Below are 18826 nucleotides of genomic sequence, written 5' to 3'. Positions count from 1 at the left end.
TGGTATGTCAATTCTGTGCAGGTGCCATAGCAGAGCCAGCACTAGGGACACTACAGAGCTGAGCAGGTCCAAACAGATCAACAGATACTTTCAGAAAAAGCCAAAGGAATTGGGACATGGAGTTCTGAATTCATCAAAACCTGAGCAACTAAAGGACTCTCTAGTGGGACACATTACTTGTTATATTATCAGCAACCCAAAAGTATGCTTGGCACTTCTAGGAGAAGCATTTGGCTTTTATTACATAACAGACTTAATACCTACAATAGCACTGATCTAAAGCTTCATACTTCTCTGCCTTGCTCTACTTTACACTTAGGTCTAGAATTATGTTGTGTTGAAAAGGTGGCAGTTGCCAAAAGTTTACAATGTGAACTAAACTTCAATTGGAGCTAACAGCTTGCTGAATCTTGGGGACTAAAACAGGTATTACATGTATAATCTCTGCTAAGAAAAGTCTTCAAAATTAAATATAACCTTATATTAAAAGTAGCCCTCATAATAAAACATATCTTAGCATTATTTATAATCCTTTAGTTAGTAATGCAGGTGTAAGTAGATGTTTAACTCTATCTATGGGAAAAACAGTGTCCTGTCAAACATTAATGTTATACCATATAATATACAAGTTCAACAGGGATCAAAACACCTTCCAGCAAGGTGTGAATGAGAAAACAGAACAGCAATCTGTCTTGAGAAATTTACAGCTCAAGGATAGCATTCTGCTGGAAGACCACCCCAATTTATGTCTTTAAAGTGTCACTCCTCCACACTTGAAAAAAATATATAGGACACTCTTCCCACATGTAGGATTTAGTGTCATCCTCTGACTGTGAGCAGTTAAAAAACAATGCCCAGAAGGATGTTGCTACTGTCAGCACCCACATCCAGAGACTTGGCATTAAAACAGAGGCCTCTTTGGAAGGCTCTGGTGAACAAAAGCAGCCACGTTCCTTTGGTTACCTATTCAAGTACATGAAATGCCAGGGATAACTACTGAAGAGAAACTGGTCACAACTGACACAGGGATATTTTCAAGATATTAAAAAAAGAACACGAAATAACAAAGAGGAAACTGCAAAGCACACTGAGAGATCCTGCTTTTACCATGTCTCTGTTTTAGCAGCTTTATGCATTATAAAACATGAAATTATTTTTTCTATACCTCCATTAAAGTTTCTTCAGGCAATTCAGGAGCTTCAAAAGTGATAAAGCCCTCTAAGCTGGGGGGTGAAGTACCATAAGGCATGTACTTCAGACTTGGAGCTGCCTCAGCTCCTGGAGGAGAGGAACCCATATAAATACCAGGAGGAGAGCCCATATATACACGGCCACTGGTAGAGCAGAGAGACCCTCCAGAACTGTTGGATCCAACTACAAAAAAAACACAAAAAAACCAAGAAAAACATTCAGTCTACCAGGGCTGTTCCATCTCACAGCTCTGGGGCTGTGGCTGGCAGCAAACAACAAATCAATCATCATCAGAGATTCCCTCTTGGGAGGCTCTCCTCATTATTCCTTGCATCACTGTAGAGAATGCCAAGGCTACACCGTGACAAACAGTGACAATTGGTAACACAGATTCTAGGAGAGGACTGGCAAAGATTCCAAGGCAGAGAGTCCAAGGGCAGGGACAGAAAGTTGTGCTGTAGCTCACAAAAACACACTGCTGCAGCCTCCTGCTCACCCCAAGCAGATTAAGTCCTGTACCTTGAGAGCTTTGATATTTGGCAACAGAGCTGACACATGCTGAAACACAGTCAGCTCACACCCCTCGGGTGTTGTTTCTTGTACAATGCACAGCAGGAGGCAGAAATACAGAACCAGAAATCTAACTTTTCCTCTCCATCTTTGTCAGAGATCTGTTATATTCCCTGTGGTGGAGTAAAGCTGTGTACACAGGAGGTAACACACTGCTGCATTGTAAATTTCTGCCTCTGGCCCTTCCCTTTAGGAGAGAAAAAGCAGAAATTGTCTGATGTTAATCTTTGTTGTACAGAGCACCTTTAATGTATGGCCCAGAGGACCTGCTGTGCCAGGGAAGGACCTACTTGTCCTGGGAAGTAGGCAAGTCTGAATCTTGTGTTTGAAAACAGCCCAGAGTTGTCAGGGAAGCCTCACCTGAGGTGGTTCTTGTTCTGAGGACCATATGGGTGCAGGTAGGTGGGGTGGCACTGCTTGGAGGGGACCCAACAGTAAACATGACAGCCCGAGAACTTGCCCCACTTCCCATGGAAGGAGGTGCCATTGCAATTCCATAGGCTGCTGCTGGAGCTGGAATGGAATATTTCAGCAAGTTAGTCCCCATTACATGTAATTATATCAATAATTAATTATATGGAGCAAATCGGAGCACTGCAACACAACATGCTTTGATGTAAATCCAAGACTTGGACTAGTTAGAAGTCCTGACAGCAAATAAAACAAGCTGAGTGGACAACCTTGGTGATGCACAGAGTCAAGGATGTGGTCTACACATCTTATTTCAATCTCTCTCCACTCTGCTCCTGCCTAAGCCTGAGGATAATACCAACCCTGCAGCAACAGACACAACAGAAAAGGCAGACTATGACAGGTCTGGAGGCTAAAGAACAGGTCTGTCTGTGGAACTTATGTCTGCTCAGAATGAGCTGAGAACTTCTGGTGGCCACTTCTGACAAGGGACAAGCTGGGGTGGAGAGGAGATTAAAAAAAAAAAAAAATAAAGTGGCTTTCATATGAAAACAAGGTGGAACTAGGAAATGAAACAGCCACAAACGTTGTACTAAAAATAAAACCAAACCAAAAAAACCAAACCCTCTAGCCAGTATTAGGCAATTGAGATATTTCTGCATTTAACACAGAGATATCTACTTTCCAATATGTTATTTTAAAGCTATGCTAAAGGCATGGAACAAATCCCTTTAAAGAGAAAAAAAAAACCCAACCACTTCTGTACTGAGGCTAAAAATTGTCAGAGCCAATTATCAAAGCTGGAAGCAGAACTGTAGCCAGTTGGCACTCCACAAAACCTAGCAGAAAGAGGTGGTGTGGATGTATCAACCTGTTCCTTACCTGTATCCATGGGTCGTTCAGTATTGAGGCTGTCTGTACTGCCTTGATACAGCTGGCCACCAAGGGTGGCCTTCACCTGCTGATCTGACAGCTTCCCAGTACTAACAGACCTAGAGAGAAAAACGTATTAATTCACAATAAAGTTTTTCAGTAAATCTTCTTTCTTATGATCTTCAGATTCCTGGCATTTAATATAAAGAATTTTTAAACAAAAGTACAGAAGGTCTTGAAATCTTCCTATTCATTATGGTCCTACTGTAACAGAGCTAACCATAAAAATAAGGAGACCTTTTTCCCTTAAAAATCCATATTGCAAATTATGTACAAATACTACAATGCCTACCTGCCAAATGTTGTTTTACTGTGTTGTTCTCCTGCCTGCTTTTCACCTCCTTGGGTTGAGTGGAAGTGAGTGAAATCCCTTGGGTCAGTGATGTCTTTAGGTGGCAGCTGGGTATCTACAGAGCCCTGGCGATTTGCCAGGGCCAGCAAGTTTGAGGACGCTTGAGTTTTAGGTATTTTGAAAGGAGCTGTTGCCTTTAAGAATCAAGAACACACAAACCTCAAAGTTAGAACCCCCAGAATATTACTAGGAATGGTTTCAGGCAGTGTTATCACAACATTTCAGACAGTGGCAAAGTTGACAAACCTTAGTGGGAGAGCCGATGATTGTTGGCAATGGAGTTTTGAACAGCCAGTCTGAACTCCTAGGTGATGATCCCATGTGCTTGGTAGGTGATGTTCCCAGGCTACCTGGCCTGCTTGGCTGTGGAGAATGACTGTATCCATACCCAGCATAGGATGGGCAGACTGGGTCTGAATACTGCTTTCGGAGCTTCTGCTTGTTTTGGTAAATATCTGTGAGAGTTGGAGCACTCTGCAGCCTCGCTCCCAACAAAAGTGACTGTGGAGACTGGGATGGTGGTATTGGAGAACCTGTATGGGTGAAAAACAGTGAAGGAAAATGATGCTTGCAGTGCTTGGAAAACGTGTCAATGAAGCCCAAAATGCCAGAGATCAACATTAAGCTGAAAGGAGATGGGACTGCAAATAGCCTGAGATGTGTTTGATCAGAGCCACTAAATGGCCAGGAGAATGGATTCAGTCTGTTGGCTATTTGGACTGAGGCTACATTACACTGATGAGATGTTCAAGCTGCCAAATAGGCAGGGTTTCAGGGGGGCAGCTGTACTGGCAGCTGCAGTACCTCTGGCAACCTGCATCAAGACAAATAAAATGGTTGGATTCAGCAGGAACAGCAAAACCAACACTGAAATTTCAAGTGCAGCCGCCAAGACTGTAGGGTGAATAGAGGTTCTCAAGCACTGGGATGACATTCTTGCAAACAAGTGCATGAATGTGATGTTGCATGTTAATGACTTGTTTTGTGTGTAATGACTTCATTTGCAGACACAAAGGCAGTTCATCTCATGGTGCCTGCAAGAAAACTAGGTACTAAAAAGAATAAAATTATTCAGATGGAACGGTCTGGGATCATTACTTTGGGAAGACATTTAGTTTTTAGTCTGTCAGACTGAATCTTTTTCAGAAGCTTTTTAAGAGAAGACCACACTTAATACCAGAGCAAAGTTTCTCCTAAAGCAAATAGAAATGGAAGAGCTCTAAGCAGTCATTTAAAGAGAGGGCTCTGGGGAACATCTCACCTACTCAAAGGTACCCTTCCTCTTTCAAAAAAAAAGGAACCCGAAATTTGATGAAATGTTCTCTTCCTCGTGATATTTTTATGTCTCATGATGAGGAACTGTGCAAAGTTACAAACAGTACATAAGACTTCAGCTTTATAGCCACAACTTCCAGGCAGAATGCCTGTCTTTGTAACCTCAAAAAACCTGACACTGCAGTGACAGTATCACTCACATTGAAAAAAAAAAAACAACAAACCAACAAAACAAAACAAAAACCCCCAAAAACAAAAACCAAACTGAAAATAAACTATTCTAACTAGATAAGATTTTTAAGAGCTTGTCAAGACAACCTGACATAGACTCCGTTTTGTAAATGCACGCTCAAAAAAACCATCACAAAATTCTTGCAGTTTGCTCAGTGAAGTGCCCAGTTTTTAAGACACATCTTTCAACCTCCTTAAGCCTATGCTTTTGCTAGTTGGAATCTGAACATGAGCAACTTCATCTTGATTTCACTCCACTCCATTAAACAGTAAGTTTTAGAACAGCCTTTCTGCCTGCAGCTCCAGCAGAGGGACCAAGTCTATTTCTTATTAACTTCCCAGCCAAGAATTTGCTTGTTTGAAATCCCCTGCTTGTCTGTCTCATAGCACTGAAAGTTCTCACCTGTCATTTCAGAAACCAGCCCTAAATCTCATGGGTTACTGTTCTATTGTCACTGCCACCACAAGGAAAGCTTCTAAATTAGAAGTTTGTCCTCTGCTACCACTGGCAGCAAGAGCAGCTCAATTAGTTCAGATCCTACATTATGACAGACATCTTCAGTCCTTAGAAAATCTCAGTTCAGATGACCTCACTTCACCCAGAAGCAAGAGACAGCTTTCCATACCCATTTAAAAGCTGAGAAACAGGCTTGCTGCAATTTGTGGAATTTTACAAAGAGAAATACCACTGCAGTCATTCCAAGTTGAAAAAATAAAGTCAAGCAGCAAAAGAATGAAGGAAACGGATGAAGAAATTAAACATTAAAAGCCCTTAGTGCCATAAAAAATAGTGTGGTATATTACAGGTCAGTTTGACACTGGCAGACAACACTAAATCAACAACTCTACAAAATTCCAAAGAGAAGATGCAACAAGAAACACATGCACACACTGCTTTGTATTCTCTTCACACACCCATTTTTTTTGGTTTTGTTTTTCAAGAGAAGAGGCTATTTCAGTTGTGAGGATTCAGCCCCTATCTTTAGCTGAGATTGCCAATGGTACAGCAATTATGAAGGCATTTGAGACAGATCATAGAACTTATTTTATATGGATGAAACCATTCCCATGTATTTGTAGCAGGGCTGCTCTAGGAAATGAAGGCTTTATCATCTCCAGATGATTATGAAAAGTGTTTAAATAGGGGAGAAACCCACAATACAGTTTCAACATCAGCTCTTAGAAAGCCAAAATAAAGAGTATTTCAGATGAAGAAGAAATTGCACCCAAAATATACATAAAGCAAAAGTGTTGCTGAATTGCATGTTTTTATGCCCAATCCTTCTGGCATTACAGTGCATTTTTAAACAGACTCAGAACATCTTTAAGTCCTGTTTCTCCCTGATATCTTTTTTTTTTTTTTTTTCCTGTTGGTATGCCATAATAATTTATGACTTGCAAAGCTTACTGACTGCTTAGCAACACTAAACATCAGATCCCAGTCTATTTCCTAGGGGAATGATGAAAACGTGCTGCATGCTGTGCACTGGCAGTTCTTCCTCCCTTTTCTGAGGACTGGCATATCAGAGATGGTCTGGCAAAACCAGATTCTGGAAAGCATGTTACTACCATTCATTATAATCCATCTGCTTCCATCCCTGTTTAAAGACAGGAATTATATCAGAGTTGCTTTCTCATCTTGAGAAAAAGAAACTTCAGTCGCTTCCTCATTGCGTAGGGAATCAGTAATGGGGAAAGTTGTCTGGATGGGCAAAGTTTCCACAAAAATTCAGTGCACCACTTACCCAGTGTCTCCTCATAACTCCTAGCAATGTAGAGTTGGCTGTCCTCCCCCACTTCACAAAACACTGCAGAAATTCTGTCAAAATAGTACTGGCTGCATTGTCCAAAGTCACTCACCTGAGAAGTTTCTGCTCCTTGATTCATGTCCTTGAAGTTGTCCACAACAACAGTGCCCAAGCTGCTCAGGTATGGTTCCAACTACACAAACAAAATGGAAATGTGAAATTTACTCTTCTTAATTCACTTCCAAATAGAGGTAAAGCAATATCAAATCTCACTAGGTTACTTCTGTCAGTCACTTAACAAATTATTTCTTAAAAATGCGATTTTGGTTTAAGATAATTTCAAGCAAGGAACTACTGCTCCAGGTAAACCTTTACTAATTGCTAAAAATTTATGGGCTTACCTAGTGGTGAAGGAGAATATGGTCTGGAAGATCCTGTGGATAACCTACGCCCAACACCCTGTGCTGTGTCAGCTGGCACTGGAGAGCAGGAGCCCATCTTCAGGAACCCCATCGGGCTGGTATTTGAGCGCCTCACAACTCCAGCTCTAACAGGGTGGAAAGAACAGTCACACACACACTGTAGTAACTGTGGTTCCTTGCAAAAAACTTCAGTATCCACTAAGGAGTATAATGATCAGTTAATCAGATAGGATTTGGGGCTCATATGCAGCAGGTCAGATAATTGAAAGCAGATTATTTAAGGGAAAGACACTTTCCCAAGTCTAGAAACTATTATAAAATCAGAGATCCTGAGGAAAAAATGCAGGCAACCAAGGGGTTTTGGTTTTGTAAATATCTCTAGAGTTTTGAGTAGTCTGAGTCTGATCTTCACCTTTCTGATCCAGTAGACCACAAGACAAAGAATAAGCCTGGCACACTAGAGCTTTTCAGTGAGACAAGATGGTTAACTAGCATGCCAAAATTTGTTTCCTTGATATTCTACAGAACAATGCAGTCATCACTATTTGCACAAAACCAAAAGAACTCATTCCTGACTTTCTAGTTTACCATGTAATGTCATATAATACAGACAAAGAGGAAAAAGCAAGACTTCTTTTTACCCTCTTGTGTTCTGAGAGAAATAAGCTCATTTTGTTTTTGTGAAAGATTTCAAGTGCCCACCAAACAATCTTGAGATTGTGAAGGACTGTTTGCTATCATTAAAATGCCTCTCCAGTATGTTGTTGTGCAGAAAAAAACCAACACATCAACAAGAAAGTACAAACACAAACCAGAACCAAGAAAAAGGAATTAAAAAACCCACCAAACTCACCTTGGTGACCCGTGGGGGTTTGCCCCAGGGCTGGCAGTAGAGGAGAGGTTCTGTTCTATGCGCTGGTAATTCCGTAGCTGAGTGGGAACTGGGATTGGTGCTGTTTCACTCCTGGGGGATACTGAAGGCTGACAGTGCCTAAAGTTATGGAAACAGGAGATGAATATAGGGAGAAAGGGTTGTTTGTTACTCACTACCTTCCTTACACTGTTAGTATCAGATGGAGTTGAAGCACTCCATCACACACCACTGGGATCTACAGCTCCCTCCAACTTCTTGCTCGTCAGCCTCCTGTGTTTACCAGGCTTCAAAATAGCATTCTAGGAAAACCCACTGCACCAAGGACAGGAAGTTCAGCAGCAGGGCTGGAATGTGTACAAAAGCCACTGAAGCAGAGTCAGAGATATCCCAAGAGACAAGGGGAACTTGCAAAAGGAAAACACGTTATGTAACCAGCCCCTGACAAACTGACCAAAACCACATACCTGAACACTAATCCACAGACCCAAACTGCAGATTAACATTCCCCAAGTTCAGCTGGAAGTGTCAGTGACCTGGCTCACCTCAGTGTACTGTCTGATAAGGAAATCAAACTGCCACAAGGTAATCAGTTACCAACACTTTCAAAGGAAGGCAGACTTCAATAAAAAGAATTTCACACAAATGGGCTCTTGGGAAAATAATCAGTTTAGTGCTTTACTCTTCAGAAAAGGATTATAAATTCTTAGAGGAAGTGTGAAAAAAGTTCTGCCACAAGCTCTAGAAAAGCAGCAGTTACAGCACTCACTGTTGAACAGAAATCTGGGTTTCTGACCACATTTGTCCTATTCTCTTTGCTACTGCTGAGAATGAAATACCACTTCCTCACAAGCCTGGAGCTTTCTTAGCAAAAGAAGTTTGTCCTTTTGTTGCCACCCAGTTTCTAAACACTGCTGAGTAATTTGAGTCAGCTGTGAGAAAACATTTGGTGGAACACCTGAAAGTTTCCATGCACTAAGAAGTTCTCACAAATGGAAACCACACCAATTCAGTGGGCAGCCTGCTACAATGAAGACAAAATGCTGAGGTAGGGGAGGAAAATGCCTTCCCTTGCTCTCACACAGCTCTGCAGGCAGAGCCAGGCAAGCTCTGGGAGTTGTGAGCTCACTGGAAGCAGCAATGCTGTGGTGGGAGGGCATGGTAAGTACTGGGCCTTCCATTAGGGCTCTCCAGCTCAGGTCTAAGCTCAGCTCTGGTTAGGAATCCCAAAGTCTGATGTGGTTTGTTACTGGTTGGAGAAAATGCAACACAGATGTGTGCAGAGCTGCATGCAAACCTTGTTTCTCTGATACACAGAGAATAAAATCAGCAATTAATCACAGGAGAGAGGGAACCACCTTTATCTATTCTGCCCATTCTGGTTGGAGACTGAGAAGTGTTACAGCTGCTCCTACCAGGCAAAGCAATGTAACTGTGGGTACAATTCATTCAGGTTGACCAGCTAAGCATAAAACCTCCCTTTTTCACAGTGCATAAACTTTTTTTTGTCAAAACAAACCAAAACCCCAAATCACACCGTAGGGAAGAACATTTCTGAGGAAATAAAGAACAAAAGCTGCATCTTGTAGAATTTCAGACACATTCTGCTTCCTTCAGACTATGACCCAAGCAACCTGTCAGTTACCCAATTTACTCAACCAGTATCTAAATCCAACTATTATAGTACAAACACTGAAACAGCAGACACCTGTTTCTAGTCCCACAACCATTTCCCTCTTAAGTTACTACAGTACAGATAACTGTCATGTTTTCACAAAACTTGTAAACCTAAAAATTATGACACCTGACAATTTAAAATAGGCAATTAAATGTCCAACCCAGAGCAAATGGATCTTTACAAACCATCCCTATTATCTGCCCTTAAACATAAAAGGTAAGGCTAAAGCAGTATTGATAGCTCATGTCAGCAGATTTCACAAACAGCACAAAGATCAGCACAAAGTAGGAAACTTTTCTTGTGACAAGCAGTTCTAAACAAATACTGCTGACTCTCTGCCATGTAGTATTAACATAAGCCAAAAATACACCCAGCATAATAGCTTTATTCCCCATTTAGCCACTCATCCACTTTCTATTTGTACTGAAAACATTATGAAGTTAATTACTTAGTCAAATGACAAATCTAGCCCTTCTCTTTAGTTATTACATGATGAAGTTAACCAGCATGAATAAGTTTTACATTTTCCAGTATAACATGGGAAAGATTTCAGGCACAACTGATGGGTATCAATTCTACTTCAAACCAGCAAAAACCTTCTCTACAATCACATGGAAGAAAGAGAATTTAACAGTCCTGCTGATGGAAAAGCTGCAGCACATGTTCAGCTCCTTCACATGGCTTCTTTGGAAACTTGTGAGACACAAACATGAAATTCACAGTAATCCTTTGCATAGAAACCACACCTAGCTACCAGACACAAGACAATCCAGCTGCTAGACACAAATCCATAGCAATCTGGGATCTGTGAGTTCCTGTGCTTCATTACACAAAAAGGACAACTCAGTTATGTCTCTGAAGTTTCTGATTTCAAACAGTTGAAAATTTAAAACAGACAGAGGAATGCTCTGTTCCCTTAAGGAAATCTTTTGAGGATGCATCAGAACCAGAAGTTAGCTATGCAACAATCAGCCACTAGAATGCACAAAGTGTACAGAGCCTGGAAAAAACCAGGTCTACCTTCTGTTTCAGTTTCCTGTAGCCATATACAATTAAAAGAAACCAACCAACCATACATATATCAGCAGAGAACCTTTTTAAATGAGAGGAAATGCTAAGCCTCCACCACACACCTGTTAGCTGTACCAGAAGCAGTACTTCGAGAAGATGCTGAGGATGGTTTCTGTACATTTCCTGAGCTTCCAGAAATAGTTAATGGGGACTGCCTGTGAAAACAAAAACCACTGTCAGAAGACAAGACTTTACAGCAGAGAAACTGCTTTGCAGCAAAACTCTGAATTCAAGCTCTTTACATATTCATATCCAATTCAAGTTGGTCTATTAGTCTTTAAGAAAATCTACACATAGCTGGGTGAACCCATCACTGCCTAAACCCCAGCAACCTCTTCTACAGCTGCAGTGTCAAGTGTAGAACATGAGACTTCTTTAGGATAAAGCTCAGCACACCTACCCTCCACACATCAAGAACTCGCTCGAAGCCCGCCTGCCAGCTGCTCCCAGTGGCATATCATCTACAGCAAGCAGAAGAACAGATGGAAAACCCACATCAGAAAGCAGAATATTAAAAAAAAAAGCATCTCCAGGATTACTGTTGTGTAAACAATAACTTTTGACAAACTTCTATGAACATATCAAAGTTTTCCACAAACTGTTTTTTGCGTGAAAATACCTCAAATGTGACCTACAACAAAAATGTAACAGGAAGGTAGCTCTCTAACAAGTTCTTTTGCTGTTTGGTTAGGGGTTTTTGCTGCACTAATTATAATAATTTTAAAATGAAATCTGTGGTTAAAGAGCAGAAGGTATCAGCATTGGGAAATTTATGATAATGAACGACAGAAAACTTCCAGAGATCAAGGGACTAATTTAGTCAAATATTTACCACAAGTTGGTGGCACTGTATAGCAATCACCTGACTGCCTTCCTAGTGGTAATTCAGGTTTGAAAGATGTCATAAAATGGCAAAATGCTACATCCAAGTCTTTTCTTATGCCTTACTTTTTAAGTTAAGAATTTTTTATACTTTTACCTGCACTTCACTATGTGCATAATATGTCTAAATATTTAGCTGGTCTGGAAGTAACTATGTCCCCATGTACATTGAGAGAATCCTTGGGGTTCTTATCAGCACTTTCTTACAACAGATTTTTTTTTTCCTCTATTTCTAAAACCTTTTTCATGACTTTAAATCACTTTGGTGTCTTTGACACATCTGGCTACTCAGCTGGAGGTGAAAATGTTCCAGATGCACATGCAGGTGAACCAAGCAGTCTCACTTCAACAAGTTATCAAACTAAAGAAATTAGTTCCCAGGTGAATTGAGAGCCAAACAGTAACAGGGCAAAAAGGTATTCTATGAATGGAAATTGTTTTAAAATGTAAAAATAAGGAAGGTTCTTACATGAGTGGTCTGAAGAGATGTTGTGTGGGACAAGAACAAAGTCATCTGTGTCACAAGAGGAGTTCTTGCTGCTGGTACTGGCAGAGTCCTTAGAGACTTGAAGATAGTTAGGAGGACCCAGTGGAGGGGAAGATAAATTTTCTTCTTGAATATGCTGCATGTCTGGCAGAGACTGGAGGGGGTGAGAATAAAAAAACTGCTCTGTAAATATAGTGATTCAAATGCAGAATTGTTTTTTTTAACTATGAAGTTTCTAAAGTAAGAATCATCACTAGGTTTAACAAAATAAATAAAAGGATAAATTTGGGACTGTGTTTTATTTGAGCACCTGGAAATACGAAATATATTTGAATCTGGAAATTTCAAATACTGGATAACCCTGTAGTATCAGCTTAGACAGTTCTATATTAAATATGCTGTGAATTTAACCAGTTGCTATTTGTTCAATCATTCCTGACAATACAGATACCTCTTGCACCTAAAATTAAAGTCACCAGTTTGTACCAGTTTAAAAGGGCAATTCAAAGAATAAAAGGCCAAAAAGGCCAACTCAAAATTTTTCTGTACCATTCATTATGTTGCAAGCCATAATAACACATCTAAAAACTTGCTAGCCCAGCAGCAGATGTGTGGGAGTTTTTTTTAATTTATTTTTTAACAAAAAAAGAACGACAAGAATCAAAGTACAACATAAGGAGCAAGAGAGAAACAAAATGCTAATATTATTTGTCCAGCAAAAGACAGAGATATTCCTAGCTCTGCATTCTCCAGCATGACAGTTTTTGCTAGAGATTGCTCTGGAAAAGAGAGAACTTACTGGAGGAGAAGCAAACCGGCAGGAAGGAGAACTGCCACAGGAACTGCCAGAGACTGAGCCTGCATATGTGGGCACTGGTACAGGACAAGCTAGAAAGAGGAAAACCCAAGGGAATTAAAAATGAGATGAAGATTTTGAAAGGCTGAATTTCAAACCAACTCATTTTCTCACTACTTTTCATTCATAAACCCTTACACGCAGCACATCCTTAGACACACGAGGGTATTTATGTTCAGCTGATGTGTCAAAGGAACAGTAAGTACCACGTTTCAGTCTAGCATAACACCAAAAAACATTCACCACTCAGCCTCACAACAGAGCACGACACCAAGTCAGACTCAGGAAAATGCCTGATAAACAACTGGAGTGATACTTGGCAGATCTTTCCTGGTTCCAGCCCCAACATTCATCATTGACACAAATAAGTGGAAAAACAAAACTACTTACACTTTTTCACTGTTGAAATCTGATCCAGGAAAGGGTGGTTGAAAAATGCCTCTATAGAAAAAGAAACAACAACCATGGTGAGTTAATGTGCCAATGACAGAATTTACAGACTGTACTGCAGACTGTGATAAATGGTTGCCTTCCCAGAATCAATATTTTAGAGCCAGAGGGTGAAGAGCTTACAAAAGATTAAAGCCTTCTCTGTTATATGTTGCTATAACATTTGGAAAGGAAACAAAAAACAGTTGAATAACTTCAAACAGCCAGCAAAGCAAATCAGACTGAATTACTGGAGGGTATTTTATGACTGCACTGGAGGATCATGTACACAAGAAGCCTCCCTATACTCCTCATGAAATTGTTATCTGTGTTCAGTATGGTACTAATTCAGTTTTAATTTGCTCTTCCAATCTATCATCTCCCACATCAAACACTGAAAGTATTTTCAATTCTGCCTTTCCCATGGACTGACACTTATTTTTTAACCCCTTAATGCTACTCCTTAGATGGCTGAAAAGAAAATCACAACACAGAGCAGCAGCTATTGTCCTTCCCACTTCCCAACAGGAGAACATGACCTGCACCACCAGTTCACAGACCAGAGTGGAATTAAACACAATTTCTTTAACATTTTCCTCAATGAACTTGTTACTATTTTAACAGAAGCATTTTAATTTTGTTGTGAGTGGAAATGCTGAGATGCATTTAACTGATTTAGCATAACCAATTCACTAGCTGTTTACATGGAAAGTTTTATTTCTATAGGAAGACATCCAGCTAGTTAGGGGAAACTGAGGTTGGTAGGAGCTGGCTGCTCAGCTTTGTGAACTTTAATGTTCTGACAGTTGAGGAAAAACAATGCTGTTCATCAGACCTAAGCAAATAACAAGCAAAAACATTAAAAAAAGACTCTGAGGCCTGCAGTATCTCCTCTTCCTTCAGCACTTTCTTCCACAGCCTGATAAGGAAGCAGTCTGGCTGTGATGCAAGGCAATGTAATCATTAACACGAGGATCGGGTGTTCTTCAGCTTTTGTACAACACCTGCTCTTCTGCTTTATATTGCTGAAAGATCAACAAGATTTCCAGTGCTATTTTTACTTTAACAACAGGCAACTGGGCTCATTTATACACTCTCCCTTTTACTCCCTTTGCTAAGCACATTCCAGAGCAGCCCCTGTGAGGCCCTTTAAGCAGCTCAGCCAAGGAAAACATTACTTTCATCACCACCATTCTGCTTTCTACTTTCCTTTCTAAGCACAAATGTGTTCTCCCACTACCAAAAATGATACACTGAATTTCTCATCTCCCTATGGTTTTATAGGGATCAGCACCCAGGAATCAGCAAAGTGGAACCAATTCCTCAAGTTCCATGTTTGTGATGTATTAATTTTTCTGTGCATACAGATTTATAATTGACCTTTGAAGTACTGTCACTAGCATCTGGGACATCTTACTCAATTACCATGTTTGGGGTTTTTTTTTTTTCCTGTATGACTTCTACATAAAGCAGTTAAATCAAGTTATTTCAGTCACATCTACACACAGAAATGTGTTCTCAGGAGAGCAACAATTTAATTATGCCAGTCCTGATGGATGTTTTTAAATTCCAAATCACTAAAAAAAAAAAGTTTGGCATTTCTTGGAGCAAAACACAGCAGGAATTGAAAAGAAAATGAAAATACAGCTAGGAGAGTCTTGAGCTTCAAGTAAATAACTAAAATGCCTTTTGAATCCTCCTGTCTCCACAGCCAAACAAACAGTTGTCTTATCACAGACACACAAGGACCACATGTGATGAGTGACTCAATCTCTGTATTTCAGTGCTGCATCAGAACCAAGCTTGCAGGTGACACTAAAGAGCAGTGGTGAAGTTTCACAAGCAAAACCAAAAATTGAGCACAGCTGACTTCTGGTTGCAACTCACATTAGGATCTCCCTGCCACAAGAGCTGACAGCTTGAGGGTGAGGAAAAAACTGGACTTTATCTACCAAGAACCTGAGGAGACTTTAAGGTTTAGGCTCTTTCCTGCCAATCCATAGATTGAACTTGGTGGGTCACCTGTGTTGGTGCTAAAACACTTCTCAGGATAAAGCATGTTGCTATTGATATAAAATAATAACAAAAAATAATTGTATTTAGCTATATTAGCTCTAGTTAACTAAAACCACATCCTGACAGGTATAATAAAGCTACAATAACAAATACTGCTGTAAAAATGTAAAGAACCAGCATCAATAACATGACATACAAGATGCAGCTAAGAACTAATCAAGATTTAACTTTCATTGGTTGTCTTAAAAATATTGCCTGATTTCACATTCAAAATTTAAAAAGCATTACTACTTTTGCAGTAATATGGAGCTAAAAACCCAGCAACAAAAAGTCTGAGACTGAAGTAACAGAGAATCCAGCCAGTACCAAGCACACACAAGTTTAAACTCTACTCCTGACTAATTTTGAAGAGGCAACAGTTGCAGCCATTTGAATGATTCAATAGTACCCATCTGAGGCCCTGAAATCCTAAGAAGCCAGAACAATGTTCTGCAACCAAAGATCTCCAGCTAAAGAGAAAAAGCCAAACACAGCAGCAAACTGAAGCCAAGTAAGTTCACATTTGTTAAGGGGGTATCCATCCAGTTTGTCCCAGGTTTAACTTCCCAGTTAATTCAAAATCCCTAAGCAGGCATTGTAGTAACCTATCAGTATGTGAACTTCAGTCACTGCAGTTTAAAAATCTTAATATTTTAGGAATTAATGAAATAGAAAGCACAACTCTGGTTTATAGTATTGGGCTTAAAAAAAAAAAAAAAAAGCAATGAAAATATTTCACTGAAAGAAAGCAGTCTCTAAAGCTAGCAATGTCTAAGTGCAATACTGGGAATTGATCTTTGCAAAACCAATTTTGATGTAACATCACATTACTGCCCTCAGATACACATATATGGAGCTTTCAAGGTCAAATCAAACACAGAGTTTGTACCCCCATTAACAGTTACAATATTTGCAGTCTACAAGAGAAAAGAACCATTAAAAGCAATTTTGCTTCCAAACTGGGTTCTTCCAGTACTCTGTTACATTTCTGCAACCAACACCACTCAGAGATCAGAGATGTCTGCTCCCAGACTGCAGCCAACACACCAGTTAAAATAACAGAAATTTGGCTTTTGAAATGAAAATTAAGGAATATCAGTGAACACGGCAGGGGGGGGGGAAAGGTCACAATTGAGAGAATTAAATGAATTTATATTTCACTCCTCAACAAAGTCATAATTTATATGCATCACCTAATACTGACTGACAGTAGTTACCTAATTTGTTGGCTACACTGCCTTCTTTATGGTAAACAAGGAGAAAAAAAATACTTCACTTTTCTTATAATTGGCTGCAGTCAAAAGGTCAGTACAGTTATTCTGGCCACATGAATACAACTGACAAGGCAAGTCAAGAGAGCAATAGGAAAAGTTACATACCAAAGTCCATTCTATCTTTTTGGTTTCTCTGAAGCAAACCCAACAGCAGGTCAGCCAGATAAGCTGATGTTTCCCTAGGAATACTGCACACAAGAGGAAGTAAAACATGCATTAAATTTAATGTATGCATTAAATAATGCATAGCACATTAAATTTCAGGAAGTCAGCATTCTGCCATGTTCCTAAGTCTTCACTATATATGCTCTGTAGCCTTAGCACAGGAACCTTTCAACTCAACAAGGTACAATGATGGGAAGATGCAACATGAGCCACTGGTATCATACTACATCCTTGTCAAGATACCAACATCAAATATTTTTATGAATCCCAGGCATTCTCAAAGATAAAAAACTATTCAATCAACAAATGTAAGTGACAGGAAAGGCCATGGTGACATACCTAGGAATCAAATTCCTGTTCTTTTCATAAAACATTCTCAAATCTTGAGGACTATTTGCCTGTCAAATAAAAATGTACATTAATTAAAGCTTCAGTTTCAGGAAGGATATAGCTTTTGCACCCATGCACACATACACAAAAAGGAGGCCTTTGCATATGAGCACTAAAGGAGAAAAACCAAAGCACAGCAGTATCCCCATGTATTTCCCTCTGGAGTGAGCACTCTGATCACTGAGACTAAGTATGAGCAACTTCTCCTCTGGTATCCTCAAGCTTTGAAGCATTGACACTACACTCAGACATCACCACTTCTGTTCTCATGACTGGAAGGAAAAGCCCTAGGAATTTCCATGAGACTAAAAAGAGAGAAAAAGAAACAAAGTATTACCTGAAATGGTGGTTTTCCAACAAGACACTGATAAATCACAGTTCCTATGCTCCACAGGTCTGCTTTAGCATCATAGTGTTGAGACATAATCACCTCAGGAGCCTGGAAAGAAAAGAAAAATCTCAGAAGGGAAAACAAAAAAGCAAAGCCACAACAATATGAAGACTCCTTTATTTTCAGAAAAAAAAAATGCATTTTAATCTTCATCACATGACTTGAAATGTAACAGTTCCTCTAAACAAAAACTACGTTTCAAAAGCCACAAAAAATTAGAATGCCAAAAAATGATTGCTAAGACACTGCCTTTTACTTCCTCAAGATTTTACCTCCCTGCAGTGCTAAGAAATGTTCACTGATTTTAACAACTGTGATCTCCAAATCACAAGAAAAAAAGAAGCTAGTCAAACTATTCAAAGGTGAGCTGCATACTGAACTGAAACAACATAAGGCATTTGCCAGCCTGTAAGTATTCTGATCAGGTAGGAGAATGTTTGAGATAAGTAATAATCTGAAATAAAATGTGCTTACCATATACATAGGGGAACCACACAGAGTTGCAGCCATCATGTTGCTATGCAGATAACGAGCAAAACCAAAGTCAGCTATGTAAAGAAACACATTTGTCAAAGGAAAGAAGGGTAATTTTCAAATTTTTGAAGTCTAGAAATTCTCTCTTACTGAAATCTGCTACAATTACAAGTTAGAGAGAAAAAGACAGGTAGAATATACAGCCAACTACAGGAATAGTAAAATCAATGTCACACTGAGAGAATAATGTATTATCTTCCAAATAAATAGCAAGCCAAAAACCAGCAGTGGCATCATTTGCACAAACTGCTGCTCAGCCATCTCCCCAGCTGCAGAGCCTGCTGCCTGGCATCAGCAGGAAAGGATGAAAGTCAGTGGCTAAATATAAATGGTTCATTAAGAGTGATGAATATAAAATCTGCTTCAGTGAAATCACATCAGGTAGACGTTTAAGGAGTCAATTTTCAGATGCCTGAATTTTCTGTGTAGGCAAAAACATCTGAAACTATCAAGTAAGGACAGCAAGAGAGGAAGTTTTGTTTCCGAGCTGTTTAGAAGATGGAGTTGGAACAGATCTCAGATACTGGCTGAGAAAAAGCACAGAGCATAAATTGCTAAAAACAAGGTATTTCTAAATGGATGCTTAACAGACAACAATGTGAGATTAAAA

The 18826-nt window shown here is 39.7% G+C and overlaps 1 protein-coding gene across 1 annotated transcript in view; it reads right to left on the bottom strand.

Annotated features, from left to right (window-relative positions):
- Positions 1-18826, bottom strand: part of ULK2 (unc-51 like autophagy activating kinase 2) — a 38819-nt gene that overhangs the window by 4787 nt on the left and 15206 nt on the right. The window contains exons 7-23 of the mRNA XM_071765071.1: positions 18157-18230; positions 17629-17730; positions 17241-17299; positions 16842-16924; positions 13369-13419; positions 12922-13010; positions 12105-12276; positions 11154-11214; positions 10816-10908; positions 7987-8124; positions 7113-7258; positions 6824-6904; positions 3704-3990; positions 3398-3591; positions 3055-3164; positions 2122-2274; positions 1166-1374 (exon numbers count right to left, since the gene is read on the bottom strand). Coding sequence (XP_071621172.1) covers positions 1166-1374; positions 2122-2274; positions 3055-3164; positions 3398-3591; positions 3704-3990; positions 6824-6904; positions 7113-7258; positions 7987-8124; positions 10816-10908; positions 11154-11214; positions 12105-12276; positions 12922-13010; positions 13369-13419; positions 16842-16924; positions 17241-17299; positions 17629-17730; positions 18157-18230 — 2102 coding nt within the window. The remainder of the gene's footprint in view (positions 1-1165; positions 1375-2121; positions 2275-3054; positions 3165-3397; positions 3592-3703; positions 3991-6823; positions 6905-7112; positions 7259-7986; positions 8125-10815; positions 10909-11153; positions 11215-12104; positions 12277-12921; positions 13011-13368; positions 13420-16841; positions 16925-17240; positions 17300-17628; positions 17731-18156; positions 18231-18826) is intronic.

Source organism: Heliangelus exortis, chromosome 21, assembly GCF_036169615.1.
Source record: "Heliangelus exortis chromosome 21, bHelExo1.hap1, whole genome shotgun sequence".
NCBI lineage: Eukaryota > Metazoa > Chordata > Aves > Apodiformes > Trochilidae > Heliangelus > Heliangelus exortis.
Note: the sequence above shows the minus strand (reverse complement) of the source record. Positions and strands in the feature narration are given on the sequence as shown.